This window comes from Gorilla gorilla, chromosome 14 (assembly GCF_029281585.2).
Source record: "Gorilla gorilla gorilla isolate KB3781 chromosome 14, NHGRI_mGorGor1-v2.1_pri, whole genome shotgun sequence".
Taxonomy (NCBI): domain Eukaryota; kingdom Metazoa; phylum Chordata; class Mammalia; order Primates; family Hominidae; genus Gorilla; species Gorilla gorilla.
Window position 1 is genome coordinate 51974670 of NC_073238.2, and position 27521 is coordinate 52002190.

At 35.2% G+C, this 27521-nt stretch overlaps 1 protein-coding gene across 2 annotated transcripts in view; it reads right to left on the bottom strand.

Annotated features, from left to right (window-relative positions):
- TRPC4 (transient receptor potential cation channel subfamily C member 4) overlaps positions 1-27521 on the bottom strand; it is a 228466-nt gene that overhangs the window by 48741 nt on the left and 152204 nt on the right. For both annotated transcript variants that reach the window (XM_031001457.3, XM_004054405.5), the window contains exon 4: positions 6561-6897. In XM_031001457.3, the coding sequence (XP_030857317.1) occupies positions 6561-6897 (337 nt within the window). The remainder of the gene's footprint in view (positions 1-6560; positions 6898-27521) is intronic.

Sequence of the window (27521 nt, forward strand, 5' to 3'; positions counted from 1 at the left end):
ATTAAGTGGAACAGAGGTACTGTGAAGTTCGAACAAAAGAATGCATTTAAATTACCCAGCACAATGCCTAATTTTTTCAGTTTCTACTATTATTACTACGATTACTACTACTACTATTGTTACACTGTGCTAATGAAGACTAATTCAAGAATCTCATTTTTTTTTTTTAACTTTGACTCTTTCTTTTTTGGTATCTACTCCTCTTTTCCTGTCTTTTCCCCTCTTCCCTTGAACCATCTAAACCATGTTTTCAAACATTCTCTGAAGGCCTGTAAATTTCAATTTTTGTGTATCAAATTTATATTGCACTATCATGGCCTAAAAAGAGTTCATTTCCCTCCAATAAAGAAATCATGTGTTCAGCATTAATAGGAGCACACACAATAACTGAAATCTTCATTAATATCTCATTGTTTGAGATATTACTGCATTAGTCTTTATAATCCCATGAAGATGATGTTAAAATATTTTTTCCCACTGATAAATAGTAAAATGAGGGTCATATGTCACACTGTACTATCTGATTTCCTCAAAAATTAAAATATCCATTTTAAATTAATAAATGGGTAGTCTGCAGCTTGTGTTTGAGGGTCTGTGTGTGTCTGAAGCTAGTTTGCTAAGATTATTTGAGCACCACGCCAAGGGAGGAGCTGGGGAAACTAATAGGAATATTTCTTATAATTGTGAGAATATTGTTTGGAGCTGCTTGAGGGGATGGGAAATTCAGCGGTAAGGCTGAAAATATGAAGCCATATGATCTTAATGACTTTAGACAAAAGATGAAAAAATGGTCACAAGACAGGAATAATTATATATATATGCACACACACACGTATATATACACACGTGTGTGTATATGTGTCTATATGTATACATACATATATATGTATGTGTATATATGTCTGTATGTACCTATATACACATAACCGATTATACATATATGTGTAAAAACCATAACTGGTTATACACATACGTGTGTGTGTGTGTGTATATACACACACATAGATATACATATATATACATCCATATAGTATTATTTGACTCTATGAATATTTATCTAGATGAAAATGTTATCACCAAATTTTCATTCTACATCTTCAATTTGGTAGGGCTTGTTGAAATGTTCAGATTTGTTAATATCCACCTTTTAAAACATAAAAATGTAAAATAAATTATGGAAATGAGAAACCAATCTTGTTTAAAAATTTGCTAAATAAAGTGTTATAGGCAAGTTGTATAATCTGGCTATTATGAGCAATTCTTACTTTATGCCTAGGAATTCAATAGAAGCTATTTTTAACAGAGCTTAGACCTCCTCCTATGTTACATCTTTTCCTCAGTTCACCTTTCTCCTCATGCTCAGTGTGCATAGATTTGCATACTGTTTAATTGTGGCATAATCCGGGGCATGCTCACAATGTCACGTCGCTTCAGCAGCCATTTTGTTTTCTCATAGGAGCAAAGTATTTCCTGCTGTATTCATATGATAGCCTTCATTAAAGTTCTTTCTTTCTTTTCTTTTCTTTTCTTTTTTTTTTTTTTTTGAGATGGAGTCTTGCTCTGTCACCTACACTGGAGTGCAGTGGCACAATCTCGGCTCACTGCAACCTCTGCCTCCCAGGTTCAAGTGATTCTCCTGTCTCAGCCTCCCGAGTAGCTGGGACTACATGTGCCTGCCACCATGCCCGGCTGATTTTTGTATTTTTAGTAGAGACAGGGTTTCACTATGTTGGCCAGTATGGTCTTGAACCCCTGACCTCGTGATCCACCCACCTCAGCCTCCCAAAGTGCTGGGATTACAGGTGTGAGCCACCACACCCAGCCCAAAGTTCTACTTCTTTCATGAAAAGTGTTATCCATTTTATAATTTATTTTACTAAGCTAATTACATAAGTCTACATCTGGAAATTTTACAGATATCCATACTTTTTTGTGCAAAGGGATAATTTATAGCAAAATTTGTTTGTTACAATCGGAGTTAGAATGAATTCTGAGGGAAAATTCAAACTGGGTTTCAGGAAGGCCTGACAACCAGCACTCAAAAGTTTGTTTTTCCCATATCTTACTACGTATTATCTTCAGAAACAAATGCCTCTCTTTGAGATAAAACTCTTGCCATAATTTTGATGAATTCTCATAATGCACATTACACATATAACATGCTCTAGTTTTCATGTAATTTTTTAATAAAAATAAATTTATCATATTCTATTCGTTGCATATTCCCAGTATATTAAAAATCAAACCCTAAATAAGTTAAGAGCCTCAGAGTCATGGAGAACGTAAAAGTACCCAAGTCTCTGATCTTCTAGCCTCGAGCTCTTTCTAATCCATCATTCAGTCTTTCCAATGAAACTTTTTCTCCAGACACCCGAAAAGTATAGCTCTGTTATCAGGCCCATAGGAATGCTTGATCAAACAACTGTTTTACTTTTTACTCTAGTTTAAGTGGGTAATTTGACAGCCTGAGAAGGATATTGGTGTCCATCTGTCTGGAATTTACTCATCTGTTGAGAGTTCTAACAGAATTATCCATGATTAGTTTTCTGCATTAGTTAGAACTGTATCACAATGACAAGCATCATAAGTTTGGTCCCTGTAAAGCTTTTTGGCTTTCTTTCTTATATAATAAAGTTCATCCTGACAGCAAATATGTGCAAGAAGATCTCTTGAGGCTGTTTGATGGCAGAAAGGAAAGGTCGATAACCTTCAAATACAAGCAAGTCTGAAGTAAAAATAATTCTGAAAGCTTTGTTGGGCGGTGAGTTCCAACTTATTGCTGACACCGTGGCAGAGGGATAGAAGAACCATTATGAATTGCTTTCTAAAGATATAAAACACAATAGATTTAAATAGTCAACAATGTTGAACTTCAACAAGAAAGATACTGAAATAACAGAAACCTTATTCTGCCATTGTACTGAAACACAAGATAACTGGTTCTATGAGGCTGAACATAGTTCTTATTGCTGAAACACTGCAAGATATATAAAATAACGGAAATTCCCAAGCAAAACCGTAATTCTTAAGAAGAAAAAGAAATTGGTTTGAAAGGTTAGGCTTTAAAGTTAGAGAACTTTCCTACCTAGATAAACATGGATATTTATGATATAAATATATAAAACAAATAAGTCAAAAGTGTTTTGCTAGGATAAACAAATGAGAGGTATAAAGTGATCATTTCTCATACATCAAGAAATTACGAATGCGAGGAAGATCTTTTGAAAACGGAAGAAAAGTCAATTTAGTACAAATAAAAAAGTATTACTTTATACAACAAGTAGCTCACAGAGGTGATATGGTTTGAAAATCTAAGTCAGTTCAAGAAGACTTGAGAAAAAACCATAAACAGAGTTCCAATCTACCACTGAGACAATTAACATGATGAGGGGACACACTTATAAGCCACGTCATTTCCGTAAGTCATTCAATCTTGATGTTATAAATCTAGAACCTTGCAAACAATGAACTATGAAATGTTCTGCTAAGGGACTCATGGCCACTTACTTTATCAGACAGCAGGACAGGACAAGAGAATAGAGGATTCATTAATATAGTCATCAAATCAGACTGTGCTTTTTTATATATATCACGCTTCTGGTTAAAGATTAACGCATTCCTACTCTGATGTCTTTAGCCTGGCTCTTCCCCTCAACACTATACCTCCCCCGAAAGGATCAGTTTTCTCTGCCTTAATAATGGTAGCTTAGCAGACAGGATGATAGGATACAGGGGGACTTTAGATGTCATTCACTCTAAATCTTTCATTTTGTAGATGAAGACACTGAAAATCCTGAGAGCTTGTGACCACCCATAATTTAATAGTCTCCTAGTGGTAGAACCTGGGCATGGATTTAAGTCCAGTGCCTTTTGCAGAACAGCCCAACAACATAGCACACACCCCTTATAATCATGGATCTAGCAAGGCGCTGAGAACTCAGTCTTGGATATGAGGCACTCACAATTCACCAGACTTGGTGAACAATATAACGGTTTGACAGATCTCTTTGATATATAAACATTTTTCCTCATGACCCATTATTTAAGCAAGATGATCATTTGCACGCATTTTTTAATTCTAGGAAATCTCTTTTCATCCTAAAATTCTGAGAAAAATTAACTCCCTACAGTCAGGAAATCTTGAGACAATGTTGCCTATAGCAGATATTTTTCTAAGCTGGAATTATAATACTCACAAATAAATCTATACCTCATGTAATCATTTAGCTGTGGTTGGGTCTAGTTTCTTCCAGCCAACTTCCATGAAATATTCTGTTAGAAGCTTGGTGTGTAGCAGGCAGCCAATGACTATTTTCATTGGACAAGTAATTAGAAGTTTGGACCTCCTATTTTTTAAATATTATTTACCATTTTATGACATTATATCACAAATCTATTTGTTTATTACCCATTTATCCCAGTAAAATTTAAGCTTCGTTAGCAGAAGGGCTCTTTGTTGTCTTACTTTTGTATCACTATCATCCTTCACTGTGCATTCTGCCTGGAAAGTATTTGACACATTTTCATTGATGGTATCAAGGAAAGATTAGGACTACTCTATCTGCTTACATTTTATTGTATCTATAGTATTTTTCAAAATGAAATGTTCTGCATTTGGGAAACTAGAATTTTTAGACATTCAATATAAGTTAGCCATTATGGAAAATGTAACATCCTAAACTCTTCTGTAAGAATTGTTCCAAAGACATTTTCTAAGAAGAAAATTCCTTTAAAAACATTCTTAATGAGATATATTTAATTTAAATGAAACAGGCGGGGTTATTTTACCTTTAATACCAACTGCAATGTGAAAATTATTTTATTCCAAAGGACACTTCGGACACTTATAGATTATGTGAGCCTTTTTAATTTTTCTTCTTTTCTTTCATTTTTTGAGACAGAGTCTCACTTTGTCACCAAGGCTGGAGTGCAGTGGTGTAATCTTGGTTCACCGCAACCTCTGCCTCCCAGGCTCAAACTACTCTCCTGCCTCAGCATCCCAGGTAGCTGGGATTACAGGCTGTGGCCACCATGCCCAGCTAATTTTCACATTTTTAGTAGAGATGGGTGATACTCCAACTCCTGATCTCAAGCAATCCGCCCGCTTTGGCTTCCCAAAGTGCTGGGATTACAGGCATGAGCCACTGTGTCCTGCCCGGCCTGACCCTTTTTTCTAATTTAAACAAGATCACACTTTACGCACTTTAGATTAATGAGAACCTACTCTATTTTAAAGTTCACCTGAGGATTTTGTTTGGTTATATAAGTAAAACATCAAATCTTGTCCCTATTAAATTTTCTTATTGACAATACTTAAAGTATGGTTTTTATAATTTTTAAAACTGAAAAACATATTTATCTCAAATAGGCTGTCTTTTTTTTTCTGCCTTGATGTCATTTTAGTCTCTTCAGCAGTTTTGAGAGTTAACCCAAACTGATATTCTGAGATTTTGAATCATGAAATTTGTCACATATTTTCTAATAGCCAAATGATGAGATAGATATTATAGCAGAGAGGTTTAAAATGATGAGCTAAATTGAGAAAATGTGATTTCTCAGCAAACCATAGTATGATAGAGAAAAGGATAATTAAAATGCAAATTTTAACCATGGCTATAATAACAAGGAGAAAGGAAAACAAGGTTTTCACCAGCTACTTTTTTTTCCTTTCTTTTTTTTTGAGACGGAGTCTCGCTGTGTTGCCCAGGCTGGACTGCAGTGGCGTGATCTGGGATCACTGCAAGCTCCGCCTTCCTGGTTCACGCTATTCTCCTGCCTCAGCCTCCCGGAGTAGCTGGGACTACAGGCGCCCGCCACCACGCCCGGCTAATTTCTTTTTGAATTTTTAGTAGAGACGGGGTTTCACCGTGTTAGCTAGGATGGCTACGATCTCCTGACCTCGTGATCCGCCCGCCTCGGCCTCCCAAAGTGCTGGGATTACAGGCATGAGCCACTGCACCCGGCGGGAAAACAAGATTTTCACTAGCTACTTTAAGGTTTTCTACTTCACAGTGATTTGCTTCAGACCCAATACAACTTTCTATGACAAGAACAAAAAGAGAGTGGCGGATATCCTGTTGTTTAATTTCCTGTTATTTTAAATTAATATAGATTTCAAAGATAAATTTGAATGGATTGATTTTTTCAAAAGGTTTCAGTTACTTTATGTATAGAATCACTAATTCTTCAGAGTAATCTGCATGTACTTTTAGAAGACTTATCTATTAGGAATATTAGAATGATTATTTACATATAGTCAATGAGATATGTTGAAAAGTTTTAATAAACAAAAAACTCAGAGGGTCAGTCGTGGAATATGAAGTCATTAAAGTCTGTAATTCTAAAACTTAAGGTTACGTTTCTTAAGCTGATTTTGTAAGCAGGTCCACCGCAGCTTGTAAAATAGTTGTTTGGCTTTGGGGGTTAGGTTCTTGGAGCTACAATAGTCAGAACCTATTCTAAACATTCCTAGGTCCCAAACATTAATGAATATTTTCTGAGCAACAAAATTCCGTGGCAGTAACATGTTTTTATTATATTTTCTATAGTAACACATTTACCCAGGACCCACGGTAATATCATCCACTCGACGATGGTTGGTGGTGGACCTTGCCTGTTCAAGTCTGACCTGTCGATGTGCTGAGAGGCAAGCAGCAGCAGGAACAAAAAAGTCAAATAGGAGGCTGTGTGGCAGATAAACTTGATAAATGGCTTCCTGATGAACAGTCCAAGTGGGCTTTTGGGAGCTATCAGGTAGCACACAGAGAAGACAGGAAAAAGAAGTCCTATTATGAAACATGTCACCATCTTCACTGCCCAGTGTCTTCTCCTCCAGCCTGGAAACTCATCGTACCAGCGAGATGCCAGCAGCTGCTGACAATTGGGCTGGGCAACAAACTAAACAGAAGGGAAAGGAAAAGGAAAAATAAGTCACAGTTACATGGAGTAGCCTCAATTCGTCAATGAGAACACAATTGTGATCTTTAAAGACAGAAATTCTGTTTCACTTAATTTTACATTTAAACAATCAAAAGGCTTTAAGTCATTCTGTGAATAAAGCCAATGTATTGAATATTTATTCTACCCAAGGCACAGTATGACATGCTTAGTGAGACACAACTGAAGTCAAAATACTGTGGCTGCACTTGAGGAAGCAAAAATAGAACTGGGGAATACGAATATGCAAAAGATACGCTGATAAGCGAACAAAGCAGTTTACAAAGATACACACCTATATACACATATATAAGAATATATAAGTGTGGCTCTTTTTTGATATGGTTGTTATCTCTTGGTTACAACATTACACTTAATTTTTATTTTTATATTTGTGTGTACTTTTAACAATTTTCTATAATAGATATTTATTACTCTCATCATCAGGAAAAGCAAACGAACTTTTCTTTATGAGGTACAAGCTAAATATACTTTTAATTAGGTTGAGGCAATATGAAAAACAGATGAAAGAAAGTAGTATTCACCAGAATGTTAATCATCATAGCTTAATTCGGTATAAACAATGCAAACACCTTACCTAAGTATACCTAATTGCTTTATACAAAACATTTCACAGACATGGCATCATTCTATCCTGACAACATTTTTGAGATGTAGCATGGACACTACTTACTGTATGTTAAGGAGGTTACATATCTATCAAATTATGAGATGTTTGAATATCTGGTCCAGGATTTTTTTTCTCAATATTTCTTTTTTTCTCAGTATTTCTCAGATTTTTTTTCTCAACCTTTCTCATTGGGATTGTCAGTTAAGCAATATATGAATTAAGAGAAAATTGTATCTTTCAGATGGAACAGTTCAAGAATGCTTCCACCCGGACATATTTGTATAAGTAGAAAAAGAAGATGAGGGTAATCCGCGGCAAGATACCATGGGAGAACAAGAGCATAACCTGGTGAGAAAGTGTACAGTGAGATTAAACGATGCACTATGGACAGTTCTGATTGAAGGAAAAGTGTAAGTTCCTTGTGAGAGACTTGGAAAAGTTCTGTTGGCATCATAAAATAGGCTTACTCTATAAGCAACCTTAGTGCTTGTTCCTTTTACAGGACTCTCCACCCAACTCCACATTTCCCATCTTTCTTCTTTAGTTCTAAGCCATATGGCTGTCCTTGAAGCAAAACTTTTTCTTTTCTTTTTTCTGACGGTAAGCAAGCAAGCAGTCTCTGGATTTGCAGAAAGGATGCTGTGTTTGGGGATGAAGAAAGAGATGAGGTGACATTCAAAGAGTAATCCAATAGTTGAGGTGTTCAACCATTTGGATTAGATGAACAATGGTTTTTCATGCAACTGTTTCTCTTCATCTTGTCTTGCATATCTACTCATCAATGTATATAGTGGGCAAATAAATATGCAAACAATTGAATTAAGTTTATAATAATGGGTTCAGTAAATACAGATAAAACCAGATAAAATAGTATGGTTTTAAGGCTGGGGTAGGGAGGACTATCCTCATTATCTTGTACGGCACTTACTTAAGGAAATTTCAAGCTCCATGAACAGTCAAGCTAAATTTTATTCCAGACAAAGCCAGGTATTTGAAAGTCAAAATAGAGTTTTTGCTTATATAACTGTAGCGTATTGATAAACAGTGGTTTAGATCATTAACAAGCACTGTTCTCTTTAAGAGTTTTATTTTTTCCCCGTATAATCCTTCCCATCAGAATTTGATAGAGAAATCATAGTCTACTATCTTCCTTTTTTTAATTCCCCACGGAATAAAATATTTTTAATAGTATTAAACTTTAGGACAGCTGAAAAGTCTTGATAAAAGAGAGTTAAGAAAACCTATGGGAAATGCAAGATATAACAAGCAGTTGCCATCATCTTATCAGTAGTCACACATTGACAAAACACTGTAAGGGACTAAGTACTAAGTAACTCATTCCGTGCATGCAGAACGAGTAAAATAAAGTTATGTACTTTGTTCACTACAGTCTAAGTGAGGTCTTGGATTCAAACTCTGTCCTTCCTGGTCAAAATCTCACTACAGCATGGGGCACCTGAGGACAATCAAACAAAGAACTTTCTTAGGAGAATTTAAGGTTTGTTTGAATTAATATTTTTGTTGCTGAATACACACATATATACTCTGTAAAATTACCTAAAAAAAGCAAGGAATTTAATCCTCATAGAACACTTGCCATTGCAAAGTGCTAGGTTAGCCATGATTTTTTATTTATGTTTTTTTCTTAAAAGTACTTTTTCTTTCTTTAGTTATTGAAAGTATATACCTGTGCTTAGTAAATGAACAGTATACGTAATTTTACGTTAAACACAGACACAGGGAGGTTTTTTGCAGAAGTAAAAATTATGGAGAGGACTAAGAAGAGCAGGAGTGAGTGTGTGTAATACACAAAGTTCCCCAAATGTGGATGTTATTTGGCTATGTATTTGATCCAATCATAGGATTGAAATAACCCAAAAAGTATTCTGAGAATCATTGTAAATCCACATATTCTCGTGGTAATTTCATGTCTCCTTTCGACCAAACATGCTCTTTACTTGTCTACACCAGCATTCCCTAAATTGTATCCCAGTAATTAATAGATTTTCCATGCAAAAATGGGTTTGGTGGTTAAATCAGTTATCAAATTAAGGATTGAAATAATTAAAATTTTATATTACGGGATTTTTCCGTCTTTAATTGGTAACATAGATTAAATCACTTCAATTATCTCTTGCCTCTCTTTCCCTCCCTCCCTGACTACCTCCCTCTCTTCCTTCTTCCCTTCTTTCCTTCCTTCCTTCCTCCCACCCTCCCTCCCTTCCTCTCCCTGTGTCTTTTTCTCTCTGTCTGCCTCCCTCACTGTTTACCTAGATTGCTTGGAGTAATGCTCAGCTTTACTCCAACTCCCTCTGAAGGACACCCTCAGTGAGGGGCCACCTGATTCTTTGACAGTGGCCACCAGTCCATTCCAGCAATGCCCTCTCCAGGTGGACCATCACATTGCCTGCAGTGTGCTGGGAGCCTACAGCCCCCGCCTCCTACTCCATCTTTCTACTGCACCATGAGTCATAGGAGGAACTACCATCTTCCGCACCATTCCAGGACTGGGAAAAGCGAGGTTTGTTTTTAGACACAATTCATTACAGCCGTTCTTTCTCTAGAGTCGTTGGCCAATTCTAGCACAACTCCTGCCATCCCATTAAAATTCATATTAAAACACTAAAACTTTCAAATTCACATTTGTGCTGTGCACTTATAAAAGACGCTGTGAAAACAATTTTAAAGACGTCCCATCTCTTTCAATAACCTTTAAAAAGTTTGAAAAGTTTGATCTCATTATTATTTATAGAATCACTGAGTCATGGGATTCCAAATATTGAAGACACTATGAAAACTATTGAATCTAATCTCATTTTTACAAATAGAATAAGAGAGATCCAGTATCAATGATTTAAAATTAACTACTCGAAACATGAAAACTCCAAGCCACAATGGCAACAAAGAAAAGAATTACAAAAAGGAGGCTAAATCTGGAAAGTATATAAAAACAAAACAAAACCAAATAAACAAGAAACTTCACTACATTGTATTAGTCAGTTTTTATACCGCTGATAAAGACATACCCGAAACTGGGCAATTTACAGAAGAGGTTTAATGGACTGACAGTCCCATGTGGCTGGGGAGGTCTCACAGTTGTGGTGGTAGGTAAGAGGCACATCTCACATGATGGCAGACAAAAGAAGAGGGCTTGTGCAGGGAAACTCCCCTTTTTAAAACCATCAGATCTCACGAGACTTATTCACCATCATGAAAACAGCATGGGAAAGACCTGCCCCCATGATTCAATTATCTCCCACCGGGTCTCTCCCACAACATGTGGGAATTATGGGAGCTACCATTCAAGCTGAGATTTGGGTGGGGACACAGCCAAACCATATCAACTATCTAGAAAAGCGAACTAAAACATTAATTGTACATGGACAAAGTAAGCAGAAAATAATTTAAAATATATAAAACAAATAAATCAAAAATAACTATGAATCAGATTTACTGTCTTCATCTTTTCAGTTTTTCAACTTATTTTTCTAGTTTGAAAAATTGTACCCAAAGTTCAGACTGCAGTCATTCTCTATAGGAAGAAAATCCAAATTCTAGGAACAATCGTCCTGGCTACTTTATCTATCTTGACTGTGTCAGAGAGTCACAAGGAAGTCTCAACTGACTGCCGGGTGATTATAAAGAGAGTTGAAACTTTGGATTGGCTGTATCATAGTGATTTACATAAGGGCAATCTGATTCCTTTGCTCTAAAAGGACCACAAATTCATATACATACCAGTGTGCTCTGGGTATTACTGTGTATTCTTCAGCAATTCAAAAATAATCTGTATGGGGGAGGAGTTATTTCCTCTGTCCAGAATGCTTTTCAAAAACTCATTTTATAATGTCGATAGCAGGGTCTAAGGATTATTTACAGGCAGAAGAACTTCAGGGAATTAATTTTTTCCATAGCTGAAAAATCTTTTTTTTTTTTTTAATCTTTTATTTCATCTCCTACATCCCTCATGGCCACTAATGGCTTTTAAATGTCTCTGTCTCTCTCTGCTTCCTGGTGATACCTCTGGTCGTGCTCTTCATTAAACAATTCTTCTGGCCCCTCTGAGCATAGTCATACCACATGGTTAATCAGACCCACCTACTTCATTAATCAAAACATTATTTTCACCTGCCTTTCCAGGGCAGGTGAAACACTAATTAAGCCAATAGCATTCAGCATCATATGTGAGTCAGACAGTGGCTAGATAAGTGAGGGGAGTGCCATGATCTGTAAGAACCACATAAATCTGTCTTCTGGGAACTCAAAATACATTGGGACTAATTATGTAACTGGATAACTTCATACAGAGCATTATATAACTTGTTAAAAAGAGGTATAGGGTATATAAGAGTATGTCCGACATGAAATAAACTGAAAATTTAAGAAAGGAAGTGGAATTTGTTAGTTAAGCCTGAAATAACAGATAGATTTCGAAAGTGACAGCTTCGTAAGTGAATGTGTTTTATGTTAGATTAAAAGAATTTCATGTTAAAAACACAGGGATAGAGATAAGTGTGCTCAGATGAGAAATCTTTTGTGCTAGAAGGTTGTAACCAATTGTAGTTATACTAGAGATGAAATGTAAAGGAAAACTGTGGCCATATTTTGGGATATGTATGAAAATGTTTGTTGAGGACATGCTTGAGTCTAAATTGTTGCAACTCAAATTGTGGGCTGAGTCCAGTAACATTGAAATCAACAGGAAGGCTGTTAGAGATGGAGAATATCAGGCCCCACTTCAAATCTGCTGAATAAAAATCTGCATAGCATGATTCCTATGAATGTTAAAACTTGATAAACGCTGGTTTAAAGGATTTGATGTCTAATGAAATTACCTATAGCTCCATTGTATCTGATAAATATTCAAAGAGTAGTTTTAATTCAGTGTAAATATATATCCCAATGTCTATAAAGTAAGAAATATACAGCTGACCTTGAAACTTTGGGAATGTCTGTGTGGGTATATGTGTATGTGTGTGAGCGTGCATGAATTCTTCAGTGATAGGGACAAGCCATACAGTGGTGGTTCTCAAAATTGAGCAAGCAGCAGGATCACCTGGAGGCTGTTAAAACACATGAGCCCCACCCCAGTGTCTGATTCAGTAGGTACAAGGTGAGGCCCTAAACTCTGCATTTTTGCCCAGTTCTCAAGGTTACTCCAAGGACTAACCTTTTTTTTTTTTTTTTTTTGAGTGGGAATCTCGCTCTGTTGCCCAGGCTGGAGTGCAGCAGCGCAATCTCGGCTCATTGCAAGCTCTGCCTCCCGGGTTCATGCCATTCTCCTGTCTCAGCCTCCCGAGGTAGCTGGGACTACAGGTGCCCGCCACCACAGCCAGCTAATTTTTTGTATTTTTAGTAGAGACAGGATTTCACTGTGTGAGCCAGGATGGTCTCGATTTCCTGACCTCGTGATCTGCCTGCCTCAGCCTCCCAAAGTGCTGGGAGGACTAACTTTTAATAACCACTGCCTTACAGAAATACCTTTGAATAATGTGGGACAGTCTTCTAGTTTTTCTAATGTTTTCTATTTTCCTATTTTTTGCTTTCCTCATTTAAAGTCAACCTTCTTATTAAGGTTATCAACAAGCAAATTTAGCTCAGTAAAGATTCCTTTAAAAGGAATTGCATAGAAGTCACACATCAAGCAGATATTCTATGGTGTAGTTTTAGTATAATATCTAATTACAGGAATAAACACAAAAATCTCAACAATAATCTCCACCAAATCACTGAACTCTTGTGCAAGTGGAAAAGCCGAACACAGTGTAATCGCAGGCAAAGGATGCTAGCTGGCTAATTCACCATTAAGCACGATGCCAATAGGGGACTTGAACCAGTGTTAAACAGACTGGGATTCAGTGGGCATGAGAAACATGAGTAGGTGATAAAGATCCTGGATAAAAAAGGAAGAAAATACCTATACCTAGTTTCTCACAGATATTTACCCTATGCACCACCATATGCCTTCATCATGACTCCAAAGTGATATGGCAAATTTACTGTACTTTGTATTATATATTTGGATATTGTAGGGATTAAGATCACATAAGCCTTAGAGAAATCCCATTGGGATTTGAATCTTGGATCTGCTGCTTCCTGATTGTATGAGTATTAATAAATTATTAAATTCTTATTGTGTCTTTTTCCTGATTTGTAAAATGGGGATAGTAGAAATACTTATCTCATAGGGTTATTGAAAAATTAAATGAATTAATATATGAAAAGTATGAGTTCCTAGGTCATAGTATATGTTCAATAAATATTAGGTATCACCATTATTGCATATAAACACACGTTTACACACACAAGGATATATGTATATACATGTATGTGCATATACATATACAATCACTTATAGACATATATACACAAGTATGTAATATGTGTTCACTTTCAGCATAATAATAATAATAATTAAAAGATTTATGCAAGGAAATTACATTCAGAAGATAATAATAACTGAAGCATAAGGGAATACCAATAAGATAACTAGTTGCCCAATTAAGTTTTTCAGCCTCATTAAAAGGCAAAAAATCAATAGAGATTTAATCAAATCTGAGAAACATTGGCTAAAATGCTTGAGAATAATGAAGAAGACTAATTGATAAACTACAGATTCTATTCTCTGCAGACTCTCTTGCCCAACAAGTGTCAAGTTCAAAAATTTCGTACCCAGTCATAAAATCACCTAAGTGTTCTCTTAAATACGCATGTTAAATTCAGATTTGCAGATCAGGATTCAAGGAAGAGCTAAATGCATATTACAGGGGCACGACATTTGATGTCACATAACCAGAAGGGAAGACAATAACTAAATTTCATATGATGATAGTGTTGGTGAGGCAGAGGCTGATTAAACTTCTGAAACCATTCCTGAGTCTACATTTAAAATTGGTTTGGCAACTGATCTGAGACAATGAGTGAGCAGTAATGGAAAGTTGAAAATGAGAAAGGCAAAGGAAATAAAGCATGTGTGTGTGGGTGATGAACCCAACGTTGAACTTAGCAAACAAAACAGCAAGCAAACAAAACCCAATTTAGGTGGTAGGAAGGTCAAGTCAATAAATAATGTTCGTTCTTTGAAAATCACAAAGGGTAGCAGTTGGTACAAAGTCTACCTCTATTCACCAATACCCTTCTCAGAGCACATATACATTGTTCCAAACTATTATGGAAAATAGATTAAAAAATGCTAGTTATTTCTAGGTAGCTACCCAGATGCTTTCTTAAAACTTGAATAGAGGTGTGGAGGCAGAAAATTATACAGTATTGAAGAAAGCACCATTTGACTTTTGAATCATGTAGGTGAGTAATAGATGAAAATGGTGGATGGAAAGCGGTGAGGAAGGCTCAGATCCTGGCCTTCTATGAATGGGCTGGTTCTCCAGTCTCTAATGAGCCACTGACATTTTCCACACAGAGGAGTGGCATGTTCAGAATGGGTGTTTCACTTTTAATCAAAGTCTCCTGGAGAGACTCCTACTGAAGAATGAACACTGCTCTACTATCTTCCAGTAGGTCAAGAATTCAGAAAGGAAAAAAGAGACAGAATGGGAATGAAAATTAGTTGTTCTTATGAAATAAAATGATATAAGCACACTTTGCTTTTCCCTTCTCTATTCCTTTTAACATAATATCAAGACCTATAGTTTTAGAAAAAATTAAATTGTTCCAGACCTTAGAAAATAGGAAACTCATTTCAAACCTTCTTTCCAGAATCAAAAGTTGATATCGCAGAATGGAGTTGTTTCTCTACCCATCTAATTTATACATATAAATAATATATGTGAAGGGTTATATTTGTTTCAAATGCATTAGGTCCTATAAGCAGAATTTTTAAACTGTAGCCTTAGGGTCGAGAATAAGATCACTTCACAAGACAGAAAAGATCTCTAATCTCTTTTCTGTCTCCCTGACAAAAGCTCTGCAGACTATCTTGGCTGACAAATTTTCTGGGCTTAAAAAAGATAATAATAATAATACTCTGTTTTTTAATGATCTGTTAATTGAGGTTGGAATTAAATTAGTCTATAATATACAGAGAAAGAGTTATGTGTTTTGGAAACAGCAGAGGCAACACAGTCACCGACCTCTCAGGTTGTGCTATTTGCTCCAACTCGTATGGCAACAGAGCTGGCAACTGCACAAAAACAACACATAAAAGAGCCAAAAAAGAGAAAAAGGGACAAAAAGAGTTATAGTTTCCTATAATTCTGTCAGTCTTTGATATCATTTTCACAAAGCAGACAGGAATAAAGAGTAAAGTATCTGTTGAATGGAAATTATTCTTTGGCGTAATTTTATTTTTTATTCTTTATTGGCTCATCTAATTGTCAATGATTCCTGCTGATCAAACATCTGGGATGTTCCTCCCCGGCTGCACCATCTCTCCAGCTCCTCTGCCATCTCTCTCATCTAGGTCTTTTATTTTTTACAAGGATTATTGAGTAATCAGCTTCCCTCTCTCATTCTTTTTTTAAACAGCCTAAGTTATGTTCCTAAAAATGAGGCATGTATCATTTCCTCTCCGTCATCATTGTCATTTCCAGCATTTCCACTTGCCACACGTGCAAGTGTTGCTTGTTCCCATCCTGGTCTCTGTGGCCCTTCATGCTAGCTTCCTGAGAAAATGCACATCCCAATAAGGACAAATCATGAGGCAGGGTGAAGGATGACCTGAAAATAAGGAACAAACTACTGTACGTGAGCATATTAGTCACTGAAAACAGACCTATAACCATCAATAGTTCAAAGAAACTCAACCTGCAACCCAAAGAATCTGCATATGAATAAGGACTTCACTGATTATTTTCTGACCCAAGGTACTGCTATTATTGTGGATATTGAAATATTTTATACATAAACTATATCTCCATATGGTATTGAGATTTTGTTAAAATTTATTTGCTCATTGTGTTAGTTCCTAAGGGCTGCCATAACAAAGTACCATAAATTAGGTGGCTTAAAACAACATATTTTTTTTTCTCATAGTTCTGAAAATGTGAGTTCTAAAACCAGAGTGTGGCAGCGCCATGCTTTCTCTGAGACTCTGGGTAGAATCTTTCCTTGACTTTAGCAACCTTCTGGTAAGCGACTGTGAATTCAAGGCATTCCTTGGCCTGACAGCTGTGTCATTCCAATCTCTGCCTCTGCCATCACGTGGCATTCTCCCTGTATGCCTCATTTCACATCATCTTCTCTCTTTTTATAAGATAACCAGTCATATTGGAGTAAGAGTCTGTCCCACTCCAGAATGACCTCATCTTCAGTAATTTCTTGTGCAATGATCTGTTTCCAAATAAAGTCACGTTCTGAGGCAGGCACTTGGGGTTTGGACATTAGCATATCTTTTTGCCAGATACAATTTAAACCATAACATCCACAGTTACTCATTTTCTAGTAGTTGTCTAGTATATAGTTTTTGACTCTATAGTTTACATAAAAATTGATATTTCAAATATTCCAAATATATTTCAAGATCATAAATAATTTTAAAAACCAGATAACTTTGTTTATAACACTGTTTTATTAAATATGATTGTTAGCCCAAATTAACGTTCTGGAAAAATTGAAGAAATATCACAGTGGTGAATTGTGGCATTAGATCCCTGTCTTCCAACTATACAGTTTTCCTCTACCTCTTATATCATATTTTAAAATTTTCTTATTTTGTCACAAGGATTGATAATAAATGGCAATAAATAAAAGAAACAAGGAAGAGAAAAATATCAATAACCTTATGAAATGAGGGGACCCTACACATAGGCAGTCAGCTATATACATAATGCGATTTTCGAAGGTCTGAAAAAGGTCGTATATCTAAAACCATCTCCCATATCAGTCTTCTGTTACAATTAAATCTTCCTAAGAGCTTTCTGAAGACTTGCATATTTTAGCTGGAATAAAACATTACATTGCTTAGACAAAAGAGGAATTAAGCAACTAGTACATAGTTGTCATCTCGTGAAGATAGGGCTTTTTATGCAATGGGATGAAAAAAATTGAAGGTTGGAAAAAAGAAGGGTCATAAAGCTTTAATGTAGTCCAGCACTGTACCCTTAGTAAAGAATTCCAGGGATGCAGGAGAAAATATATGTATAAGGATTATCTGAGAGAAAGCATCTGAAAGGTGGTAGTTGTATGTGCTAGGACTCTCCAATATAAGAAAAAGTTTGGCTAATATAGTTGTGCTTGGTTTCATCATGTTCCTAAGGTTGAATTATCCACATAGCTCTTCTTTTGGAAAATTGCCACTTGAAAGCCACACAGATACATAAAATTCAATAAGTTCACAATGTAATTAACATTTTGGACCATAACACTGTTTACCCATCTATGTTTATTGTGTTGATAAGTGGTACAACGTCTACCTAGATGAAACATGAACTCTTCTCCATCCACTCATAGCATAATTGAAGATTTAGAGAGTTCCTACCACCAAAAAAAACCAGTGTTTTGTAACTCACCTTCTCCCTGACCAAGTATAATTAACCAAATATAATAATGAGGAAATAAAAAACTCAAATAAAAAATGGGGACTAAAATTTGAAGAAACAGCATCAAAAGATACATAGATGGCAAATAAACACATGAAAAGATGCTCAACATCTGTTGCACATTAGGAAAATGCAAATCAAAGTCACAATGAAGTATCACTGCATACCTATTAGAATGACTAAAATTTAAAAAAAATATCTAATTAAAACATATGTTGATACATGTTTGCAGACACTTAAACTTTCATACATTGAACAACAAAATATAAGAGTTTGCAGTTTGGTTTGGTTTGTTTTTAAATTAAATATACATCTACCAATGATACATCCATTCTTACTCTAGGCATTTATCCAAAAGAAAATAGAAAATAAAAAAGAAAATAGAAAATAAAAATTTATATACATAAAAACACTTGACTACAAATATCATAGTAGCTTTTTTGTAATAGCCTCAAACTGGAACAAGCCAAATGTCCACCAACCCAGGACTGGATAAGCAAAATATGGTATATTCATATAATGGAAGATTAGTCAGCAATGAAAAGGAATGAACTGTTGTATTGATATACACACATGGTTGAATATTTTTTAAATTATGCAGAATGAAAAAAGCCAAAGGAAAAAAAGAACACATACTGTATAATACCATTTATATAAACTCTAGAAAATGAAAACTAATCTGGTGACAGGCAGCAGATCAACAGTTGCCTACGGGGGAATGGGGAGGGTACAAGGAAGAATTATAAAAGAGCAGAAGGTAACCTGTGATGGTGATGGATGTGTTCTCTATCTTAATTTGGTTATGTTTTCACAGGTGTATACATTTTACAAAAACTTACCAAAGTACTCACTTTAAATATGTGCAGTTAATTGTATGTCAATTTTCCTTCAATAAAGTTGCTATAAAATAAGTCTGGCTGAGCGTGGTGGCTCATGCCTGTAATCCCAGCACTTTGGGAAGCCAAGGCAGGCAGATCACTTGAGGTCAGGAGTTTGAGACCAGCCTGGCCAATATGGTGAGACCCCATCTCTACTAAAAATACAAAAAGTAGCCAGAAATTGCTTGAACCCAGGAGGCAGAGGTTGCAGTGAGTTGAGATCGTGCCACTGCCCTCCAGCCTGGGCAACAGAGCAAGACTCTGTCTCTAAATAAAAATAAATAAATAAATAAATAAATAAATAAATAAACAAACAAACAAACAAATAAATAAATAAATAAAACAAGTCTGTTCCTATTTTGCTGGTATGAAAAGCACATTGAGGATTATCAACCTCCAATTTGTTGCCAATATTATCAAGTCAGCCTCTTTACTTTCTCTTGTATTCATCTCCTTATTTTGTCTCAATATTCCCCCTTAGTTATCATGGAATATCATCATAATAAAACATCAGATGCATGGGAATTTAAATGAGTACATTCGTTATGGAAAATAGTATGGAGGGTCTTAAAAAAGTAAAAATAGAACTACCACATGGTCCAGCAATCCCATTACTGGGCATATATCTATAAGAAATGAAATCATTATGTCCAAGAGATATCTGCACTTCTATGTTTTTTGCAGCAGTATTCACAATAATCAAGATATGGAATCAACCTAAGTGTCTATCAATGTATCAAAGGATAAAGAAACTGTAGTATAGATATACACTAGAATATTATTAAGCCTTATGAAAAGATGGAATTTCTGTCATTGGAGACAACATGGATGAAACTGAAGGGCATTATGTTAAGTGAAATAAGCCAGACATAGCAATGCAATTACAGCATGATCTCACTGATATGTGGAATCTTAAAAGTTTGAATTCACAGAAGCAGAGAGTAGAATGATGATTGCCAGTGGCCGGATGGTGGGGGATGGAGTTGAGGAAGATATTGGTCAAAGGGTGCATCATTTCAGTTAGATAAGTTTAAGACTTTTTTTATATAATGTGGTGACTATAGCTAATAAAAATGTATTATATTCTTGAAGATCATTGAGAGTATATTTTAAGTGTTATCACCACAAAAAAAGATAAGGAAATGAGGTAATGCATATGTTAATTAGCTCAATTTAGCCATTGTGTAATGTATGCACATTTCAAAATATTATATTGTAATCAATAAATATATGCAGTTTTTATTTAATTAAAAAAAGAAATGAACCTCTTTCACAAAAAGAAAATCATATGCATGACTCTAGGCCTAACTCAAATCAGTCTTTGAGTTCCTCTCCTTCTAACCCATGGACCATTCTGCTGAGATGGTAGGCCTTCCAGCATGCATATTTACCTGCATCTTTCTCATTTAAAACTCTGAACTATTTCATAGTCCTCAGGAAAGAGCCCCAGATAGCTCCTGTATGACACCTTCTCTGCCTTCCCTTAGCCCTGCACGGTTACACTTCAGGCATACAAACCACTCAAAGTGCTTTAACCATGCCTGGGCCTTCCTCACCGTTACAGGTTTGTGTATAGTATACTGATACATTTGCTTGGAATTAACCATCTCCTGATTTTTCATGACGAGTTCCTACTGGTCTTTCAACTCCGCTTCAGATTCCCCTCATTACTTCCAGAGTTAATTGTTCTAAGTACTGTTTTTGTACCTTAAACATACATTTACAATTGCACCTATCCCCTATATCTCCAGCATTATAATTAGGAATTATAATGAGATATTTGAAGAAGGTCTGTCACTTTTCATCACTTAATCCCTAGCACTAGTGCCTGGCACTGAGATGTCAATGACTATTTACTCAATTGGATTAACCGCTGAACATAGCAAAAGGCTTATGGGTCTACTTAGTCAGGCATTAACTGCTCATGTAAGTTCCACAGAAAACCCTGGTTGAAGTCAGTAACCTCAACAACAAGGACGCTTTATATTCTTGTGCCTATTTCTAGAAGTTACACATATAATTAGCTTCTTCTCCCTCTTCTTAACATAATGTGAAATAGTCCAGGCAGCTTCCCAGGAGATCACTGGGTTGCTTGAGGGTAGGGTAAGAAGGCTGCCTCAGTCCAGGTTAGAAGTCAGTGCTTAGAAGCTATTTTTTTTTTATTATTATACTTCTAAGTTTTAGGGTACATGTGCACAATGTGCAGGTTTGTTACATATGTATACATGTGCCATGTTGGTGTGCTGCACCCATTAACTCATCATTTAGCATTAGGTATATCTCCTAATGCTATCCCTCCCCTCTGCCCTCACCCTACAACAGGCCCGGGTGTGTGATGTTCCCCTTCCTGTGTCCATGTGTTCTCATTGTTCAATTCCCACCTATGAGTGAGAACATGCGGTGTTTGGTTTTTTGTTCTTGCGATAGTTTGCTGAGATCAAGTTTTTCTTGGAAAGTACATCTTTACAAGGAGCAGAAAGTCAGAGTATTTTAAATAGTCATCAAGGAAATACGTTTCATAGTAACGTGTTTTTATTCTACAGGAACTGATGAAAGAAGGGCAAGACCCAGAAGTGGCAAATCTGGTATTCGATATTCTTCAATTCTCTTGATACTATTTAAAATATAATAATGATATTTTTCCTCACCTTGCTTTTCTTGTGTAAACAGACATATGCATGTCTAATGAAAAAATGAAGTTTCTAAAAAAAGGACAAGCCAATATTAAAGAATCTGTGTCCTTGAATAATTCTATTAATGATGTCTAAACATTGGGAAGAAATATCAACATTCGACTTGTGCAGGAAAATATTGATGTTAAAAATACACATATAAGAACTATTATTTTTATAATCCTTAGTCTCTATCGAGTATTATTCACTACTCATATAAAATTTGAAACGTTGCAAAAGTAGATTCAAAGTTTTATTCTCTTGTGCTGTCATGAACATATACCATAGAACATATATGAATAGATTAAAGCAACTTGTATGTTTTGAGTAGGAAATTTCAATATTCAGTATCACTCTGTTCCAAGATGTAAATATACCCTCAAGCTCCATTTCACTAAGTTATAAACTTCTGTAATACAATCTGTTTGTAATTTAGGGACTGCCTCTAAAAGGCTTTCAATAATTATCTTTAAATGTCACAGTCACAAGACATGAACAGAGTGTTTAGTAGTTAGTTACGTATATACAATCTGATTACAAAGTCCAAGGCAAATTCTAAAAATAAACCTCTTATATAGAAAAAGTTCAGTTTTACAGTTTCCTATGTCAGTACTAATATCCATTCCAACTCCTTCCTACCACCACCATAACTACCGCAATATGATTCAGGCAGTCCTATAGACAGTAATCCAGTGACTCTTAATCCTCTTGCAATTCTGGGATACCCAAAATTTCGTATCTACTTTCCTTGTAGTGGAACCAAGACTATGCTTCTAGAACTCCTTATATTAGCTAGGAATGGTGTGATTAGGAGATGAAAGAATTCGTACAAAATTACAGCTGATTCATCTTACTCTTTCATTTTCACTTAAGAAATGATAAAAGACAGTGAAAGCCAGAGATGTAGGTCCCAAAACTGAAGGAACTGTGCCTTTTCACTTTGCACATCTTCTTGGATCTCTTTGATCTGAGTCTCCTGACCTTTACTGACTGGGGGAAGAGGAAAAGTTAATAGTCCTCATGTCTTCCAGCTTCAACGCCAGCACTCTTTCTCTCCTAAAATAGAGATTGTATTTCTTGGTTCAAACAGAAAAGAGGCCTCCATACTTGATAGTAAATAGAATTAAAATCTTAGCAATAATAAACATAATCCTAATTAAACAAAGTGCCTCTTTTCTTTTTGTAGCTAGATTTTCTGTGGAAATAAGTAAAAGCTATAAGGAGATTTAAAAATGCTCAAGAATTTCTTGCTAAGCTCTTCTCTAGTGCTGGAAAGTCCATTTGATAGCAAGCAGAACCTATCTGCTTCATTTCATCTAGACATATTATTGCCAAATGTGAGTAACTATTTAACCACCTCCAAACTTTACAATGCAATTTTTGGTGCATCATACATATGCTAAATGTAGTCAAAATATTTACTTATATTTCTGTCAGGATAAATTTACTTTACCCAAAACATTGTTGAAAGTTGAAGACAATGTGAACATTTTTTCCTTCCCTAATTTCAGGAAGACGATAATATATATTCTTGGACATTTCTGTAGGCACCTAGTTCCCTGATCGCAAAGGAATTCAAAAGTCACAATAGGGAATGTTTTCATATCTACCCTTAGAATTTAAGAACAGTGGGCAATGGTCTGAAATTATGTATATATATATATATATATATATATATATACACACACACACACACACATATTCTTAAATTATATATATAGTTTATATATACATATATAACTATATATGTATATATATAATTTAAGTTAAAAATCTTAATTTCAAGTAAGTCATGTATTCCACTAGATGAAAGCAAAAAGTAAAAGTTCCAGAAAGTGTCAGATACTTCCTTTTTCTTTCTCCGTATACATAAACAACATCTAACTAATCTCTACCTTCTTGGCAGGTTGAAGATGGCTTTCTCATTTAGAAAGGACTAGAGGATCATTTATGGCATACTTGCCTGAGATTTACATACTCTCTTTATTTTATTTTTACCACAATAATCTTCTGTCATATCTGTACAATTTATAGGTCTTCCCAGAGAAGGAAATATCCACCTCTAACTGAAGCTAAGTAGAAGACAAAGTTTTCCACCCTAGGAGAGTGTGGAGGCAGAAAAACACTGGGGATGAACTTGAGGAGTCACATTTAAGGCAGTTCTTCACTATATCACTGCAGTATCAGCCTTAAAAATAGTCTGGTATTTAGATTGAGAATATGTTTTGAGTTGAGGAATGGGAACTCATTATCTAAGAGGTAATGATAACTTCTGGTACTAAATGTTGTCAGCATTCAGATTTCTGTTCAATACCCGGATTTTAAGAAAATCCAAAACATCATGAGGAAGTGTAATTCACATTGGAAGGATATTAACCAAGCATGAAATATTTTGCTGTAATAGTGAAGAGTACAGAATTAATATTTAACAATAACAGTACTGATAATCAACAATAATTGTAGAAGGACTAATTTAATGGGAAGGGCACAATTTTATATTTGAAACAAATAGGGAATGATAAATCACATCCTCTTTCATTACTCACATTTCCTCCTTCATGCACACATTCAAAACTCCAGTAGTCCCTTTTCCCCAACACTTTCTCTTCCTTATTTAACCAGTCCAATCACCACTCTACTTTATTCTCTGTCCAGTGGCTCTCATTCTGAAAAAGCCTTCCTGAAACACCCTTCACAGTGATGGGTTTTCTTTATACGTGCATGTATCATGGGATCAACTATAATATAAAACATTATAGCTATTTACATATTTATCTCTGCAAACTCGCATACCAATTTGATATTATTTATCTCTGCATCTAAAATTCCATTCATAATTTCTGGTACAAGGAATATTTTTGAGAATTTTTCTAGAATAAATGAATAAACATGTGAATAGTAACAGCAGAGAAACAAATTTTACCTACTGTTATCAAAATTGTGCCTGTGTTATTTTATGGCTTTAAGATTGCTGCATATCATGGAAGGAGAGGCTGTGCCTATACATAGGACAGATGACAAAAGAAAGACAAATAAGCAATAAGATATTCTTTGTCAAAGAAGTCAAAGATATACAGCACATTATAGTACTGGCTTAAATAGTCTATCTGAAGCATTAGGAAGAATATTATTTTCTCAGCAAATAAACATGATCATGAAATATAGAAAAAGAACTGTTTGCTTTAATTCTGTTGCAAATTAATTACTAATTTATAACCCTTAATGGATTGTCAGACTTCTACTCTCTTGGTTTAGGTAAACATTAAGAGATTAATCAATGATCCCCGGCTTAAGCATAAGACTTGAAGTATAAACAAAATAAATGTTGGCTGTGGCTCTGTTTTAACACGCAGAGTTTGAAGGATAAAGTAAATTGAGAAATGCACAAAACTTTGTTTACTTATTTATTTTTGGTTGCTACTCCTTCCTTTTAAAAAGAGTTGTTTATTTAAATTTTTCAGATTTTAAGAGGGTGTTATTACCTACACCACACAGAAAAAGTACTTCATGAGATTATCTCATTCCTATTTTTCAGCTATGGTTGAATGCATTTTGTAAGTTTGGTATGGAAATTATTGGTTTTCACATCAAAGAGAAAGACACAGCTTAGGAATATTAATATAAAGTAACACATGACTGTTACCTGGCAAAATACATTACTAAATACATACTTTCTACTTCCAAACACATTATTTGTCCCTTACTCTGTTCAAAAAAATGTTAGCTGATGATCTTCCTTATGGGTCTTGAATCTGTCCTGTCTCTAAGGTATAAAATCTGTATGACTAGAGATATCTGGCCGTGGATTTTATCAGTTACAGATTTTCAATTAGGAAAGGGAAAAAAGTGAATGAAAGCAAATATTTTTTGCATGGAAAGATAGACTATTGCTTTTATATCAAGGTAATTGAGAAATAAGCTTCTGGGGCCTATATGATGCTGTATAATTTGTAATTAGTTATTCTCTCTTATACCAGGCAAAGGCTGATTTTGTACTTTAAAATGAAACTTCATTAAAAAATCTTCTTCACAAAGTAACCACAAAACAAAGTCTACTGTTGTGAATATATTAATTCTTAAGTCAATGATCTAAAAGGTCACGCAGAATGTGTTTAGATAAAATAGTACTACATATCTTTTGCTTAAAATATTTGTGTTTTTATACTAGAGGTCTATTATTGCTGCCCATTTTGAAGCTTCCTTTTGTTTGCATTGTACAAATTCACAAATAACTTTTTGGAACAGAGTTTAAAGATAATATATTCCATGAATTATTTTAACATCATGTTAAATAGATGATCATAGAAATGGTTATTTCAAACAGAACTTCTCTGCAACATTTTCTAAGGGTTTATGGTATAAGCAATGATAGTACTTTGAAAATTGTTAAGTATGATACAAATATTGTGACAATTAGATCTTAACTGTATTCAATGTGAAGTAATTTATTAATTAATAATGGAATAAACAAATCCATGATTCCAGTTTAAAGATTCCTGAATTCTGTTACATTTAAAGTGTTATTCCCTGTGTTCCCAGAATAAATGAATCACCAAAATGTGAATAAATTTGAAGTTCACTTTAATTATTTTCACTACCATTCAAGATATAAGTCTCTGTAAGATATAGCAAAGATATCTAAGAAAAAAATACGGTAATCTGTAAAGAGATTTAAAGTGAATATCTTTCTATATTTCTTTACATAATTTTTTATTTTAATACTTGGCTTGTTTGCCTTGACCAGTAAACCATAGACATTTAATGTATAAGTCTAGTACAGTGCTGTCCCCCAAAATAAAACGTGAGACATATTTGCAATTTTAAATGTTCTAATAGACACATTTCAGAAAAGAAAATAGAAATAGGTAAAATTAATTTTAATAATTAATTTTAATAATGGACTTTAACATATCTAAAATTATTTCATAGTAGGATATAAGCAATATAAACATTTATTAATGAGATATTTTGCATTGTTTCCCTTTCTTTTTTGTACCAAGCCTTTGAAATCTCGTGTGCATTTTACGCTTTCAGCATATTTCCATTTCGACAAACTATATTTTGAGTGCTTAACTGCCTCATGTGGCTAGTGGCTACGATATTGGAAAAGGCAGTCCAAGTGTTGTTAAAGTCATAGATGATGGATATCTTTAGAAATTTCAAAAAAACTCTCAACAGGTCTATTCCAGAAGATAGGGATTGTGGTTATGTCCTTGACTGCCTTTCTCTCCAGAGATTGACAAGTAAGCAGTCAACTGATGATCCCCACACTGCTTTTCACTATTACCCAATGCTACATAGTACAGGGGATTTGCATTCCTCTATCCCACTTATAGAGCCCCTTTTATAGTGCTAAAAGAAGATTCAATAACGGGGATCTCTAAGACTTTAGAAATGGGATGTCCAGTCACCGATTTCTGTTCCTAGGACGGACTTTGGAAGCAGATAGCCCTGCCTAGGCAATGATACCTAGTCCCATGCATTTTTTCATTGTCACACTATCAGTGAGAGATCACTGGTGTTAATAGTTCCTATCTTGAAAAGTAGATAGGACTGAAGTAGTTCAGCTTATCAGTCAGTAACATTTCTGTATGGCATATTTTTGAATAGGAAATCAGATTACCTTGCCCCTTGCTAATATTATCCTTAAGAGCATGGGAGAATTGGTCAGCTGTTTTGTTTTGTTTTGTTTGGTTTGGTTTGGTTTTTTTTTTGTTTTTTAGAGACGGAGTCTCGCTCTTTCTCCCAGGCCGGACTGCAGTGGCGCTATCTCGGCTCACTGCAAGCTCCGCCTCCCGGGTTCACGCCATTCTCCTGCCTCAGCCTCCCGAGTAGCTGGGACTACAGGCGCCCGCCACCGCGCCCAGCTAATTTTTTGTATTTTTAGTAGAGACGGGGTTTCACCGTG